The 17657-nt window shown below is 39.3% G+C and overlaps 1 protein-coding gene across 1 annotated transcript in view; it reads left to right on the forward strand.

The window, feature by feature from the left end:
- Positions 1-1751: 1751 nt before the first annotated feature.
- Positions 1752-17657, forward strand: part of LOC134603563 (complement C3-like) — a 127182-nt gene continuing 111276 nt past the window's right edge. Inside the window, exons 1-6 of the mRNA XM_063449656.1 lie at positions 1752-1848; positions 3835-4021; positions 4104-4266; positions 6437-6507; positions 10176-10267; positions 17257-17339. Coding sequence (XP_063305726.1) covers positions 1781-1848; positions 3835-4021; positions 4104-4266; positions 6437-6507; positions 10176-10267; positions 17257-17339 — 664 coding nt within the window. The 5' untranslated portion in view covers positions 1752-1780. The remainder of the gene's footprint in view (positions 1849-3834; positions 4022-4103; positions 4267-6436; positions 6508-10175; positions 10268-17256; positions 17340-17657) is intronic.

Below are 17657 nucleotides of genomic sequence, written 5' to 3' on the forward strand. Positions count from 1 at the left end.
CTGGAGGAGCTTATCTCACACGCAGAGGGGAGAGAACAGTCATACATGACGACATGGACACACTGGATACTGACCACAGCGAAACCTGACTTCCAAACACTCCTCAAGGACTGACCAGACAGACAGCGGGGACAAAGACCGCACAGGCGAGCGGGTGAGACAGGGACTGACCGCAATACCACACACCTAGTACATAGAGCCACTAAACACAGCAACTGAGGATATAGATTAGGCCCTGACGGTAACACCTACCCCCCCCCTCCCTCACCCGCCCCCCTCTCCCCCCCCTCCCCTCCTCACCCCTTCCCGGGCCGAGCGAGGTCGCGGGCCACGCAGTCGAGCTGGAACTGTGCGGATCACCGCTGTACCATTGAAAACATAACCTTTCATGTATTAACATGGAATCCTGCGTGTTTCCCTGCATTGGTATATAGATTCTCCAGGCTCTCTAGTACTGTATCTGACAACTCTCATGAGCCATTTATTGAAACCTGCGAGATTCACCGAAGCACCTTTGAGACACCTATTCTTATTCTTGTTTGACTGTATATTGTTGAAAACCTGAATAAAAATTTAATTCACAAAAAAAAATAAAAAACTACTCCCTTACTATTAGTAGTAGTTAGTATTTATCCTTTCTTGTGCCAAGTCAATTTCGATTTCAAGGTGAATTCAAAGTTAGTTTCAAACTTAAACCTACATGACTTTAGCAAATTTTTTACTTTTACTATTTTGAATATCCCTGCCAATATCTGACTGTAGAAAGTCATGGAAAGGATTTAGCAACTGCACAAACAAATGCTAGGCTGAAAGAATTACAATCCGACGTGGAAATCTGTTTATTAGCATGACAGGTGATACCTGTGGGAAGGTAAAACAACATTAAAAATAAACACAAAGAAAGGATAATTTCTGACATTGAATCCACTAGTTTATATTTCATAATTTGTTTAGTGTAAGTGTCAGCTTTAGGGTTCATTAAATTCAGTACCTGAACGTATTTGTCCTGGTCTTCCCAGGATTAGTGGGAGTTACATTCCTGAGCAGCAGACTGGCACATGTATTCATTGTCCTGATATCAGGGACTTACAATGAGATTGGAAGAGATAAAGTCCGTAGAAGCATTAGGATAGGTTGAACCCCTCTTTGTTTTAGGTAAATATCACTGCTGAATCTGTAAACCCTTTGGGTTATGCTTGAACTTTAAATGTGAGTAACTTATTTTATTATTACTATTATATTATATATTATATTATATTATATCACTATTATATATTATATTATATTATATCACTACTATATTATATATTATATTATATTATATCACTACTATATTATATATTATATTATATTATATCACTATTATATATTAGATTATATTATATCACTACTATATTATATATTATATTATATTATATCACTACTATATTATATATTATATTATATTATATCACTATTATATATTAGATTATATTATATCACTACTATATTATATATTATATTATATTATATCACTACTATATTATATATTATATTATATTATATCACTCTTATATTATATATTATATTATATTATATCACTACTATATTATATAATTAGATAATATGTTTTAACATATTCTGGAACTGACATGGAATTTTGTATGTGCCCTTGGATACTGCTTGTTTACATATGTCCAGTTAATATTTATTTAATAGGATTGTTTGCCTGTGTTGTCAGACATTGAGCATCATATAAAGCCAACCCTCTGTCAAAGGCACACACAATCCTGTCTGCACCATGGGGCTTAGATGTCCATGTCCTATTGCGTTATTATTCCTGTTCGCTTGTACCTACGCTCAGCCACCGTGAGTATGATAAATAAACAGATTACTAGATTATAACCGAGAATAAACCACAAGATATTCTTGGTATAGATTTAGATGGTGGAATATGAAGGCAATCTTGGAAAATTAGATTTTTCAAATATGTGTTTTAGAGATTTGGGGTTTATGCAGTACATTTTTGATATATGATTTATTTTATTTTATTAACCTTTTTAGTTTCTCAAATGTTATTGTATGTGTTTGATTTGCCTTCTTTTTAGTTTAATGTCAATGTTCTTTTCAATGCTTTGAAAATATGTAATAAATGTTCATAAATTCACTATTGTTACGGAACCCAGTACTCAGGCTGAGTGAAACTGTCAATTTCTTCTTCTCCTTTCAGGGGAAAGTCACACTTCAATGTGTATAGCTCCCCACAAACACTAGACGACACATAGTGCTTGGGGCAAGAACTGGCTTTATTGTGACAAACTGAAGTCTATATAGGAACAACATTAGCAGGGACACACACAACAACAATGGATTACCACCCTGGAATCTCTGAGTCTGGGAGATAAACTAATTACTGGTCGTTTATTTCTTTAGTCCCCAGGCTCCAGGGTGGCTGAATAATAAAACAATGTAAAAACACAACTTGAACATAACCTAATATATAAATCATACATCTCTGAATAGGATGTGTCTAGCTTGAGAAACCATTGACTGAAGTTTAACTGGGTGTTAGGCTGTAAAATTTGCTGAGGTCACATCTCGATCCAGCACGTTTCAGGCTGCTCGCGGCTATGTGCTGATCACCGAAATAGTCTGTTCTTCCTGGATAATGGGGTGTCCCCCTGGCTCTTATTTAGTGATTGCTGGACCAGGCTGACTTTCATGCAATCTCAATCTCTATCCTGCTGGAAGTATTGCGGCTGTCCCGGCCTTGTGGAACCGTTTTGCGGCCAGGGAGAGGGAACACTCAGCATTAAATGGGCTAGAGAAGAGTAAGAGGTGGCCAGACATGATTAGCTCTTTTGCAGGATTATGTATTTAGAAGTCCTACACCGGTTGAGTCACAGTCCTGGTGCAGGATATGTCACAACTATAAACTTGGTCAGATTGCATTATTGGTCACATTTCTGAGCTAGTGGAGATTCTTCCATTCCCCAACCCCCACACACCTTGATTAGTTTCGGAGCAATCCACTCATGACATAAAATGGCATTATTGTGCAAGAGCATGATCACAAACCAGGATGTTTCAAGGTGAAGAGATCTTACAACTGGACATGTGTTTATCTGTCAGGCCTGCTCAAAGCACTTTTCCAGCATTCCAGCATAGGGATCAGACATTGATTGGTTATATCAGAATTCCCCTGGAGTGGGTGTAGAAAGCATGAGAAAGAAAAAACAGTTAAATATGGAAACAAATTATATTTATCTGCTTTTTTTTCAGCCTGCAGAGTAAAGCAACTGTCTCCTTCACATGCATTTGACATGTTTAGCCTCATACATATGCTCCATTTATCTCTCTGTTCAAATCTCTTTAGTTTTGCTTTAAAAACATATAAACAAGTATCACCCTGTATCTTTAGGCACACTCCCTTTTATTCCTGAAGCAACATCCTAATTACATGTATTTTGAATATATACTTAGGTCAGCCAATGAGCGATTAGTATGAACTGATCTGCTGACTTGACTCTGCCCAATAGCCAATCACAATCCTCTTATTATCTGTATATTATTTTAAAGATGTGTTAAGGGAAACGGGAACAAATAATAGGAGGACAATGATTTGCTATCTGACAGAATGATGTCAGCAGTTCAGCTCCTGAGTACGCACCTTTTTTATTTTTAAAACCCCTCCAAAACATTTTACTTTTCGTAGAATCATAACCGCTATATAGAGCTGTAGTGGTTATCGTTTTTAGAGTACTTGATACTTATTTTTAACCATGTTTTTGCTATTCCTTTTGATCTGTCTCTGTATGATATGATAATCACAGCCATGGTATCTTTCAATGACAGATGCATCCTGATTACACCCAGTGTTCTACGTTTAGAGAATGAGGAGACCATCGTGGTGGATGGACAAGGTACAGCTTTTGATGGTAATATTTTGATTCAGGATTTTCCCAAGAATAGATTGACTCTTAGCCAGTCCAGGATTTCGGTGAATGGAGGAAATGGATTTATAGGAACAACCAAAATAAAGGTGAGGAAGAAATGTATTAAAAATCAGTGAACGCTATTATTATCTGTATATTTAATAACTTATTTACATATTTTTACATCAGATTCATGCAAAAGATTTTGAGATTGACCCAAAAAATAAACAATTTGTCAGCGTCAAAGTCGTTTCTCCAGATTGTCCTCTGGAAAAGGTGGTACTTGTCTCATTTCACAGTGGATATATCTTCATACAGACGGATAAGCCCATCTACACTCCAAAATCTACAGGTAACCTTAGACATTATAATGGCAAAACAGACGACAAAAGCCTCCCGTCATCATATATTAAACTAATGGAGCATTTCAGTTACGAAGAAAGGTTAAAAATTTTAAATCTGTTTAGTTTGGAAAAATGGCACCTAAGAGGGGATATGATAACATAATACAAATATGTTCGTGGCCAGTACAAACCATTATCTGGAAATCTATTCATAAACAGGGCTATACATAGGACACAAGGTCACACATTTAGGCTGGAAGAAAGGAGATTTCATCTAAGGCAAAGAAAAGGTTTTTTTACAGTAAGAGCAATAAGGATATGGAATTCTCTGCATGAAGAGGTGGTTTTGTCAGAGTCTATACAGATGTTTAAACTGCAATTGGATAAATACTTGCAAACACATAACATACAGGGATATAATTTCTAATTAGTGGGGTATTAGCTGCTTGATCCAAGGAGACATCTGACTGCTATTTTGGGGTCAAGAAGGAATTTTTCCTAGTTTGTGGCAAAATTGGAAGCGCTTCAGACTAGGTTTTTTGCCTTCTTTTGGATCAACAGCAAAAACAAATGTGAGGAAGGCTAAACTTGATGGACACAAGTCTCTTTTCGGCTATGTAACTATGTAACTATGTAATGTCATACAGATTAAAGTACGTGTGATGATATGTTTGTTTTAGTTCCCTTGAATAATCTTATCAAGAGTCAAACAAATCTGCCATATTACCACATGGATCCATATTTTGACACAAAATCACTTATTTAGAATACTGCCCAATATGGGTACGGGAGTGGAAGCAAAAAATGATTAAATCGCATTAGACCAGTTGCTTCTAAGTCCACATACTTTGACCCTGCAGATATTCTTATTCCTTAATTGAAGATGACATTTTCAGAATCAAATGCATCTGTAGATTACCCACTTAAATGTCAATGGTTTGCCCTGTGCACTGTAAAGAAGTTAATTGAGTATATTACCTGCGGTTGGCCCATGGGCCACCGTGAACATGCTTAGCTCGAGCAGTGGTACAGGAACTTTGCATGTGCCTATGTGCTGGTGGGGGGTTCGTCCTGGGATGTATGTACGTGAAATCATTGCGCAGTATTGGGGTGGTTTTCTAATGCTGTGAGTACGCATGTACCTAAATTAGCTGTGCATGCACACCAAAGGTTAGGGTATTCTGACACTGCTATTGTGTATGTGCTGGTTGTTAGTTATGAGTGGTCATTATGTGTCAGTTATATGAGTAGCTTAGCAGGGATGTGGAACTGCACTCATTCCCAAAGTAGTATGTATCCAGGTGCAACCCAGGCTAGTCACAGTACCAGGGACCAAATATTTGATGAAGAAAAATAGAAGAAAGCTCCAGGCACTCCAGGATACAAAAAAGGCAAATTTATTGAACCCACTGCCACTCACAACGTTTCGACCTACACGGTCTTTGTCAAGCTGTACAAAGACCGTGTAGGTCAAAACGTTGTGAAGGATGTGGGTTCAATAAATTTGCCTTTTTGTAATCTGGAGTGCCTGGAGCTTTCTTCTAGTTATGAGTAGCTGTGATTTATTATAGGTCAGCATAAGTGCTTCAAATACGGTATCAACAGTACTTGTGATACTAAAGGTTCCTTTCCAATGCTGTCACTAAATAGCACTTATAAGCAGCTGCTACGGCTCCTACTAACAACAGCTGTTAGCTCTTAGCAGCCAAAAAAATACCAACTCATTTCCAACCTTGGAACTAATATCTACCACTTTACTGGTACTAATATCAGCTGTCATTCATATATTATCTGCTCCACCATAACAACAACTACTGGACAGTGAAAATAAAAGCTTGATCTGAACACGCACAGTTCGCACTGTGATTAGTCTTAGCGGGTAATTACCTGTCAATGGCGAAATTTGGCAACTGGGAAACAGATGCCACTTTAGCAAGTAGCAGCTGGCTGGAATCTTGGAGACAACATTGGAAACAAGCCCTATGTCTTTCATTTTTTTCCAAGGTCAATAATTAAGTACCATCCATTTAGAAATAGTAATATTAACTCTACAGGACATATTTGGACATCAAAGATAACTGTATCATTCCTGTTTAGAAGTGTTGATATAACAATATACAAGACTTTATTGATGTCACAGCAGACTTACAAAACAGATTGTTTCTCTTATATTTTTAGTTCTTTATCGGATTTTCACCATGACCAACAAGCTTCAGGCTGTCGGCAAAAATGTGATCATCGAATTTGTGGTGAGACTTGTGTTTCTCTCTCTGTGGACATCATGTTCTTAAAAAAAACATCTTACATATTGTCACGATTCGGGAACCTAACACGCTAACAGGTCACAGAAAGTAAAGGGTGCAATACCGGTCCTTAGAATGGCCGGGTTAAGCACACTAAGAATAGTCAGGAAACAAGCCAAGTAAAGGGAGCCAGAAAACAGGAGAATGAGAAACAAGCCAAGGTCAAAGGAATGGAGAATACAGGTGTGACAAGAGCAATATCGCCAGATTGCATTGGAAAAGCCTGGTTGCTCGCCTGCTCCCTTTAGACTATGGTCCTGCATTTTAAATTTTTATTTTACCTGCAGAAAGGTTTATTCGTGCCTTTCTGCAGACTGGTAAAGCCATGCTACCCAGATAGCTATGCCATGAAGCCCAGCCGTATACTGAAAGACTGTATGAAAGACTTTGGCTCCATGGCGATTGAACTGTATGTATGTGATCTGAGCACCATCCGGTAATAATGTGCGCTCAGATCTCAGCTATCTGGGGATAGGTAGAATGTGTATGTTCTATGTGTTAAATGTAACAGTATGTATTCTTATGTCTTTTATTGTCCTTTGTTTGCCATGTGGTTAATGGAGTTTTGCCTCTGTCCTGGGAGATAATTGGATTACTTCTCAATTATCTCCAGGATAGAATACTCTGTGGAACTGGTTTTGGGCAGAAAAGCCATGCTTCATTTAGTCACAAAGGACTACAATCTATCTTTTGAACCAATGGACCAATTTGTATTTGGGGTGATTTACTGTATGCTGTTAGAGACTGATTGCCAGGAGTGTAAGCCGCTTGGGTGCTTTTCCTGTTCAGCTGCTAGCAGCTACTCGTGAGGTTCCAGTTCGGGAGTTTGGAGTGCTACTTTGTATCCTGTTTGGGGTTCTGCAGTAGCTGTGCCTGTGTCTCAAAAAGGGGAATATCGCATAAACGGATTTTAACCCCTTGTGTGCTGAAACGGTTCATTACAACAGGAAAATCGGAATAACAAGTCAAAGAATCGGTAACCAGAGAGAAACACGAGCAAACTGCAATACAGGTATCACAAGATCCCAAAAGGGCACTGAGAGACAGGAAAGGCAAGTATATAAATCATGTGCTTAATTCTGATTGGATAACTTCCAATCAGAATTAATAATCCCACGCAGGAGATATTTATACCTCCCACTGTGATTATAGTACTGTGGGTTTAATGCCGGATAACATGACTGACCCCGGCGTTCGCATAAATGTGCGGGCTCCCAGCGTTATACATGCTGCCGCTGGGAGACGAGGAGGAGGATGCGAGCGGCGTATGAAGCTGTGAGGACGCCGCTCGCCGATAAGTAGGGGAAGGGGAGACCGCGGGCGGTGAAGGACTGAGGGTGAGTGCTGCAAGTGGATTGCAGCCTCCCCTCACAGCCGCCCGCGGAGCCCTGACACATATGATGCCATTTGATATCTATGTACTTTTTGTATATGTAGTCTGTATATGTAGGTGCCTGTTTAAAGAGTATTTCCTTGTCCATAGACAGAGTAGATATTTTATTTATTTATTTTTATTTTTTTGTTTGCAAAAAGATGGGACGCACAGACAAAGAGGCACTTTAAATAATTACTTTTCTTCTATTTGATAAATATTTTACTACATACTATAATTACACTATTAAAATTATGCTATAGTCACCAGAACCTCTATAGCTTTAATCTCAACAGAGAGGTGGGCTGGAGTCCTAATGATTTATTGCAGCACTATCGAGTCATGAATATATTCACCCAGGAAGATGATAGAAAGACATTCAATTAGACATCCAGTTAGAAGTGAAAGAAAGGCAGTTTGTGACACATTCCATGAGGGTAGGAGAGAGTAGATAAAAATATGAGCATGGTCATCATAAAGATGGTATTGAAAACCAAAAGAATGTATAAGGTGACCAAAAGAGGCAGTGTAAATGGAGAATAAAACAGGAAAAAACCATCAGTCAATGTGGTAAGGACAGTTTCCCAGGAGTGGAGTCCAGTATGATTCTGTCCAGTAGAAGCCAGTTTGATTGAAGAGGGTCAAGATAGTATTGACAAAGTAAGTTAGACAGGTAAACACAAGCTGTTCAAAAAGTGAAGAGGAGTAATATTATGGGGGACAGTAGTTAAAATTAGAAGTAGGGTCAAGAGATGGATTTTTGTGCAATAAACCATTGTATTATTAAGGAATGAGGGGGAAATGCCATTAGAAAGAGAAAGAGGCTGACAATATGCATTTAGGAGAGGACCAGAGTAGAGGACAGAGACTGGATAAAGTAAGAGGGTTGGGGATCAAAAGGACAGATGGTGGGGCAAATGATAAAATATGTTTAGAGACCTATTTCTCAGAGACTGACTGGGGGAATGGAATGAAGAGTGGAAGAGGGAACAGAATGGAAGCTGATTATAGGAGTGGAGGAATTAATTAATCTGGGGGGGTAAATTCATACAGTTCAGGATTTGTTCATGTGGGTTTTCAGTTTGGGTTTTCAGTTTGTGTAAGTTTCATCCATAATTTTTTTTTTTTTTAAACATTCAGACAAACCATAAGGATGTGAAACTTGGCCAATTATTGTACTGCAAATTATATATATATACATATATATTATGTACATATTTTCCAGTACACTGATACCATTTGGTTCACTACAACTGGGAAACAGTAGCCAAGAGAGGGAAAAAGAATTATAGAATTATTAAATATATCATTTATAAATATATATTATTGGTTTACTGCTCCTCTTTTTTTTCTGCTTCTTGTCACTTCTCACTTGATCTGTGAAAAAAAATCAACAGATTTGGCATCCGATGGCTCATCTGAATCCCTGAACTCTGAAATGCCATTTGGACGAATCACAAAACAAACAAAACAAACCATACAGAAAACCATTTCTTTTGATTCATGATTCTGTCCATGGTGTCAAAAGTAAGATGATTGATGTTTAGGGTACAGCAACTAAATAGATGGCTGACTTATCATATTATAAATCCCACAAATTTTTATTTTATTACAACTCTATCTTTTTAAATTATAATACAGTTTAATAGATGTTACATTTTAAATTCAATCACACCCTCCAAATGAATAAATCCACTTTTCTAAGATTTCAGTCTGAGTGAGTATTGACCTCAGACTTGGCCATGACCCTTTTTCACATGTGTGTATTTGTCTACGTATCCCAGCACTGTTTGTGTCTGTTGAATCTTGCTGTCATACTATTTCCAGATACAGTTTCACTATTGCCTTTTGCTGTATCCTCCAGTCTATTTTTCAGTTTATTTTCCTGTCCTGACAATTTAATAATTTCATATTTTAGCATAATTTATTGTGTTAAAGTAGAACTAGTGCAACTCATTATACAGAGTTTCCTACATAATAAAAAAAAATACAGCATTTGCAGTATGTGTTTAACCTCTTCAGTATCAGGGGTATAACAAACATATTTTGCAATGTGCTGGTAAAACCTCTGGCACGCACACAAAGGGTTAAACAAATTAAATAAAGTATATATATATATATATATATATATATATATATATATATATATGTATAGTGGCATTCATTTCATATTAGTCCAACAGTTCAAGGTGTCACTATTGTGTCTCAATGAACAATGTGGTTATTTTTAAAATTTGCACAGGATCCAAGGAATATTATTCGGAGAAGAGAGTTACGTATGACGCCCCCATCTGGTTTAATATCTCTGTCCCATACTATTCCGGAACTCGTGAGGTAAGAAAATACAAAATAAGCTCAGCTCCATTTCTGTTTCAGACTGACCTTGTATCTCTTCATTAAATAACTACATCAAATCTAGTTTGTAAAGCCAAGACATCGCGTTTAGTATAATACCATGTGAGATGGTTCTAAGCAGATGTGGAAACGGAGGACTTAGTGGAGAGGAGAAGTGAAGACCACCGGCTGTGTACTAGAAGTAATAAGTGATCTAATCACAATGTGAATGGACATCAGCCATGCAGGTACGAGTGATCTTTGGTCAGATTCTGGCTGATTTCAACTCAAGGTCACTCAAAATGGCAACACAGGCATGGGAAAAGGAGAGGAAGATAATGAAATAATCAATCTGTTTTATAAAAGAAAAAATATTTAACATTAATGTTAAAAAAAAATGAACGTTTTCTGTTCACAGGTGGTTGCAGCAGGTTTATATCCCCTTCTTGTCACCTCATAAACCAATCCAGATTACGTATCTGTTTGTTAATATAAAGGGCTATACCCAGGATCTAGCCATTACTAGGAAGCCTTTCATAACTCACAAAAAATAGAATCTAACTAGGAAAAAAAAAAATGCAAGATGATAAAGACTACATTTTGACAAAATTAAAAGCAAAGAGTTGATAAGGTCAAAATCAGACTGCCATAAGTCCTCAGAACTGACAAATTACCATGGTTACCACAAAAAAAGTATTTATTGAGCTGTCAGTTTAAATAGTGCCTTCATTATTGGTTTACCTCGATTCTGAGTCTCCTGATGATAGGCATGCAAATGTGCAGAAACGACAGACAACTCGACGGGAATAATGTAAAAGGAAGCAGTGTAACTGGAGTTAGATTTGACATTAAAGACCAAGTAAGAGGTAAAGGAACAGGACAATGGCCATGGACCTTAAATACATGTAAATGCGGTTTTGAAAAATAAATGCAGCTCTTCAGACAATAGACATGAACAGAGCGGAAAAATTTGGTTTGACCGGATCACACTGTCAGAAAAAATAGATTTCTTCTGGTAGTACTATCTCCATTGATGTGACAGTTTGGATAGTCTGAATAATGTCCATGCAATAGGGTCATTCAGGGAAATAACGTAGACAAGCCAAAAGAGTGGATGCCATTATTCCCAATTATTTTTAAGAATACCAGATTAGAGTACTGTTTAACAGACAGCTGCCTAATTTTGTATCCTTAAAATTAGTAATCCCACATAAGGGTGCTAAATTCCAGAGCTATCTACTAAAATTCTGCCTGAAAGATCAAAATGAGTAAAAGGACTTTATTCCTTAATTTTGACCTTTGTACTGTTTGGTATATAGCTCCCTTGTATCCTTCAGTGATATTGCGATAATTAAGGAAACAAAATCCTTACTATGGATATCAAAATGTCTACGTAAAAGCTGAAAGTTGAAAATTAAGAAAAACAAAAGCCCTTTTCTCAATTTTTCAGTTTCCATTGCTTAGTAGATAAGTCTCTATTATGGTATCCTTACAAAAACAAATGGATCTAAAATATGTAGTTTCAATTCATTTTTAATTTGCTAGTTTTTGGTTTGTTTCAGTGTGTGAGAAATTTGGAAATACAGATGCTTACGAATTGCTGAATATGTAAGAAATTTGTCCAAATTCGAATTCAGTACAAAATGAATTGCACATATCTAAAAATTATATATATAAGAAACAAAACGAAAAAGTCAGTGGACAATTGATATGCTACGTATCTCTTCCACCCGTAGAAAATCAAAGCTTCCTTACATATCCAGTCTGTAGAGTGAGTGACCAGCCCTTATTTTTTTTTTAAACTACAGTGCCCCAGCAGCAGAAGGAGCAATTGGCAGGGTTATTCAGAAAACTGAGAATTCAAAAGGAACTGAAAGCATAGCTGACAGAGAATATTTCTGCTTTGGCTATTTTGACCTTACATATAAAATTCACTTTGAATATTCACTTTAGTGATTAACCCCATGTATTTAGAAAAAAGTAGATTTTTCAGAAAATGAAAAGATGGAACGGTTGAGTAGATCGTCAATTGCCTATTGAATTTTTAATTTTATTTAACAATTTTGTAAAACTGGAAGTGTGGGAAAGCTTTGGTCTCCTCGGGGTGGTAGGGGTGAGTGAGTCATCTAACGCCCACTCACTTTTAATTAAGAAAAATAAGGGACTGTCCTTCATTAAGGAAGAAAACAGTCCCCTGTAGGCTTCTACTAACAGCAGGCATCGCTACACTGCAAAACACGACACTATAGGGTAGGGAAAACCACTACACTATAAGGTATTTTAAAGAAGGGAGAGCTGTAGCAACAGCACAAGTCATTTAAATTAGAAAAAGGGTATTTTTCAAAAACTGAAAAGAAAATATGAGTGAGCAGAAATAGATGACCCACTTACTCCTTCCACCCTGGGAAGCACAAACCTTTCCAACATTAGCAGTTAGTAGTATGCGTGACCACTTGTATTAAGACCTGCCACACTCAGGTGCTGGGAGGTGCTGAAGGACAGGAAGATGAGTCTTGCCGCAGCATTCATTACAGACTGTAACAGGATGAGCTCGGAGCTCGTAACACCAGTGAGAAGTGGATTGCGGTAGTCAGAGTTGAACATTGCAGTAGTCGAGGCTGAAGATCATACCATACCTGCATTGAACCAGCACCTTAGCTGCATCTACTGTTAGGTAGGAGCGTGTTTAATATGAAAGATACAGGATTTGGTGATTGACTGGATGTGAGGGGTGAAGGAGAGGTTGGAATCAAAGAGAACACAAGGTAGTGAGCCTGTGAGGCAGAGCTGATGTAATGACGTTGCCTTGGAGGGAGATGGATACTAAAGTAGCAGAGTTTGAAGGAAGAATGATGAGAATTACTGTGTCTATGTTTCCATGATTCTGTTTTGGAGAGATTAAGTTTAAGGAAGTGAGCTGCCATCCAGTTTGAAATAGCAGAGAGGCATTCAGAGACACAATTCAAGAAGGACCGAGAAATGTCAGGAGAAAACAGACAGAATTGTGTATCAGCAGTATAGGAATCAATCACTTTACCAAGGGAGGCAGAATACGCTGATGGAACACCAATGGAGAGGGGTTGTGGAGGAGAGGTTGAACATGAAAAGTAGATACTGAAAGAGTGCTGGGAGAGAAAGGAGGAGAACCTAGAAATAGTGGAGACTTGTAGACCAAGATCGTGAAGGATGAGAAGAAGGAGTTGATAATAAACAGTGTAAACTAACCAGTATCACACTATGATCAATTAAACACACTATCTTCTACTCAAAGTAACTGGCACTGATTTTTCAGAGCAGTAATCTACCCAGTATCACACTAGGATCAACAGTTAAACGGGTTATCTATCTCCTTCTCAAAGCTGATGTAAATGTCAGTTGCTTTCCAGGTACAGTAGTAACCAATGGCGTACTAAGAGGGGGAGTGCGTACTAAGGGGGGGGGGGGGCCACCCCGGGTGCCACCAGGGTGGGGGATGCCATGACCCTGGTCTGGGGGCTGGAGGGGGCTGTGTGAGCTGTGGCCGCACAGTACCCTCCCCCATGTTAGTTAGGGTGCCGGGCGGCCAGAATAGCTCACACACGCTAAGAGCAGCTGAACTGGCCGCACGGAGGTAAAGTGGGGGCGTTGGCACACCCTAATCCCTGCGGCACGCGCTTTGTGCCTCCCTCCATGGGCCGGTGAGGGAGATCAAAGATCTCCCTCACCGGCCCACAGCAGCATGGAGGGAGGCAGGAGACGACCCGGGGAGCTCTAGCCAGCAGCTCCACCAGGTTACTCTCGCAAGATCTGAGCGTTGCCACGGCTGTGGGGCTAAAGTTCACTCACCACTGAACCACCAGGGATGGCAGCAGCATGGTCCTCCCTCCCTACATAAGGTAAGAAGGGAGGGGGGATATTATCTAAATGGCCCACCCACCTTCACACAATACACACAAACAGCACCCACGCACATAAACACACACACACACACACACACACACACTAACAGCACCCTTACACACACAGCACCCTCACACACACAGCACCCTCACACACAGTACCCCCCCCCCATGTTAGTTAGGGTGCCGGGCGGCCAGAATAGCTCACACACGCTAAGAGCAGCTGAACTGGCCGCACGGAGGTAAAGTGGGGGCGTTGGCACACCCTAATCCCTGCGGCACGCGCTTTGTGCCTCCCTCCATGGGCCGGTGAGGGAGATCAAAGATCTCCCTCACCGGCCCACAGCAGCATGGAGGGAGGCAGGAGACGACCCAGGGAGCTCTAGCCAGCAGCTCCACCAGGTTACTCTCGCAAGATCTGAGCGTTGCCACGGCTGTGGGGCTAAAGTTCACACACCACTGAACCACCAGGGATGGCAGCAGCATGGTCCTCCCTCCCTACATAAGGTAAGAAGGGAGGGGGGATATTATCTAAATGGCCCACCCACCTTCACACAATACACACAAACAGCACCCACGCACATACACACACACACACACACACACACTAACAGCACCCTTACACACACATCACCCTCACTCACAGCACCCTCACACACACACAGCACCCTTACACTAACAGCACCCTCACACTAACAGCACCCTCACACACAGCACCCTTACACATACACACACACACTAACAGCACCCTCACACACACAGTGCCCTCACACACAGCACCCTTACACACACACCACCCTCACAAACAAACACACAACACCCTTACACACACACTTCCTGCACACACACACACTGCCTGCACACACACAGTGCATACACACACACACACAACGTGCCTACACACACACAACGCCCACACACAGCGCCTTCACACACACACACAGAACCTACACACACACTGTAGTGTGTGTGTGTGTGTGTGTATGTATATGTATGTGTGTGTATGTGTATATATGTATATATATATATATAATAAGCAGCATGTGTTTGTGCTTTAGGGTGCACACCCTTATGCAGTGGGATGCGCACGCCTATGACTATCTGTCTGTGACTGTGTGCATGTGACTGTCTGCTGCTGCCTTTAACTGTGTGTGTGTGACTGTCTGCCTGTGACCATGTGTGTGTGTGTGTGTCAATGTATATGTGACTGTCTGCCTGTAACTGTGTGCATGACTGTCTGTGACTGTAAGTGTGACTGTCTGCATGTGACTGTGTGCGTGTGACTGTCTGCCTGTAACTGTGTGTGTGACTGCCTGCCTGTAAATGTGTGTGTTGGGCTGCAGGGATTTTGTAGAAGGGGCAGGGGTTTTGTAATGGGACAGGAGTGTTTATAAGGGGGGATAAGCAGGGGATTTGTGGAAGGGGGTTGCAGGGGTTTTGTAGACTGGGGCAGTACAGGATTTGTAGAAGGGGCAGGACAGGGGTTTTGAAGGAGGGGGCGGGGAAGAAAAAAGGGTTTTGTAGGAGGGGCTGACAGCATTTTTGCAAAGTTTACAAATTGTAAAAAAAAAAAGGAAACATTTAATTATTTTTACAGGTTCTTTGGGGGGGGGGGGGGAATGGGGTGCCAAGCAATGGATCCGCCCCAGGTGCCAAATGTTCTAGGTACGCCCCTGGTAGTAACCTAAGCCTAACCACTCACACCAGGATCAATGACACAAGCTTCCACTCCAACACAGACAAAGTAAGGCTAAAACCAAGCAATTCCTGTCTGCAGCTCTGTTTATCTTAATAGCTAAAATCAAAGTGTCTAGAAGAATCCTGCTTGGAAATGTAGTTTTTATTCCACTTGTTGATTGGAGAGGAGATCAAGCCTACGTGGGGAAGTCCTTTTGTTCATAATGGCAAGCTAAATTGCTTATTAGCCCTTTGGCCATTCCATACCTTTTTTTTTTGCACCGAAATGGGACTCTGAAGCACAAATCAAACAAACTTGCTTGAGCAAGTCGTTTGCCAATCTGTCAAATTTTGAACAAATTGCAGTTCAATTAAAGATATACTACAGTCACCAACACAACTTTAGCATAATGAAGACGTCTTTGTGTATAGATCATGCTCTTGAAGTTTCACTGCTCAATTCACTGCCATTTAGGAGTTAAATCACTTTTGTTTCTGTTAATGCAGCCCTAGCCATACCTCCCCTGGCTATGACTGACACAACCTTCAGATGTTAACTTGCTTTCAAAGTTTTTATCTCCTGCTCTGTAAATTGAACTTTATTCACATACCGGAAGTTCCCATGGGGTCTAGCAAGCGGTTATCAAGTAGTATATAAAAAATTCTAAATTAAACAGAATTTTCAATAAAGGAAGTGTAAACATTAGATCTCTCTTTATAGGAAGTGTTTAGGAAGGTTGTGTAAGTCACATGCAAGGAGGTGTGACTAGGACTGTATAAACAAAGTGATTTATCTCCTAAATGGCAGATAATTCAGCAGTGAAACTGGAGGGATATGATCTAAATAACAGAACTGCTTCATTAAACTTAAGTTGTGTTGGTGTGTATAGTGTCCCTTTAAGAATGAATGCACAAGTATATTAGACAGCTGTGACCAGTCAGTAAGATAGTGTAATAGTTAGGGTTTGACTGCTCCTAAACCAAACATGCATCGTTTTAATATTTTGCTGGAATATGCTATTTTGGCTCTGCACACTGAATAATAAAATATTTGCTACAAACGGTTGCATCTTGAGTGTTTGTCTTTTTTGTCTTCTTTTATTTTTCTTACTGTGTATTTATTTTTGTAAGCAATCTCACACTTTATCCATGGTTGATCTGTTAGCTCGGATAATACTTTTTAAAATAAAAAATAAACTTTTAAAAAGTTTTATTTAAATGAAAACATACTTAGAATGATCTTAATCCACATGGCCTGCATAATAAAGGAAAGTAAATGTCTTGTAGTTGCTTTATTCCCGAATACAAATTCTATAATTATTCTGGCAATTTTAATGAAAACTTTTTAGGTAAATGTTGAAGCTCATTTTGATAAAACAAATGTAATGTTTGGTATTAATATATGTGTTTAATACTATTTTACCAAATTAACAGTTATGGAGTGTGGACCATTTCAGCAAAGTATGAGGATACCCCTGAGCTGAATTACACTGCAAACTATGAGGTGAAAGAATATGGTAAGAGTGTAAGGTTATTTTTTGTATATATTGTGTATTAACATTGTTTTTGTATTTTATTGTACCCTATTGCATCAACGCAATGCTTTGTGGACCCAGGACCTGGCTTGAAAATGAGAGAAATCTCAATGTATCTTTCCTGGTAAAATATTTTATAAATAAATAAATAATTGTGTTTTGTTATTCTGCCACTCTCTACGCTGCTTATTTGGGGACATATTACAGAGATCTGGGATATATCTAATTTTCTAATGCCTGAAACTTCCATCTGGAAGCTGGGTATCTTATGTAGCATAACTGTCCACAGACCATGCTCAG

The sequence above is a fragment of the Pelobates fuscus genome, chromosome 3 (assembly GCF_036172605.1).
Source record: "Pelobates fuscus isolate aPelFus1 chromosome 3, aPelFus1.pri, whole genome shotgun sequence".
Lineage (NCBI taxonomy): Eukaryota > Metazoa > Chordata > Amphibia > Anura > Pelobatidae > Pelobates > Pelobates fuscus.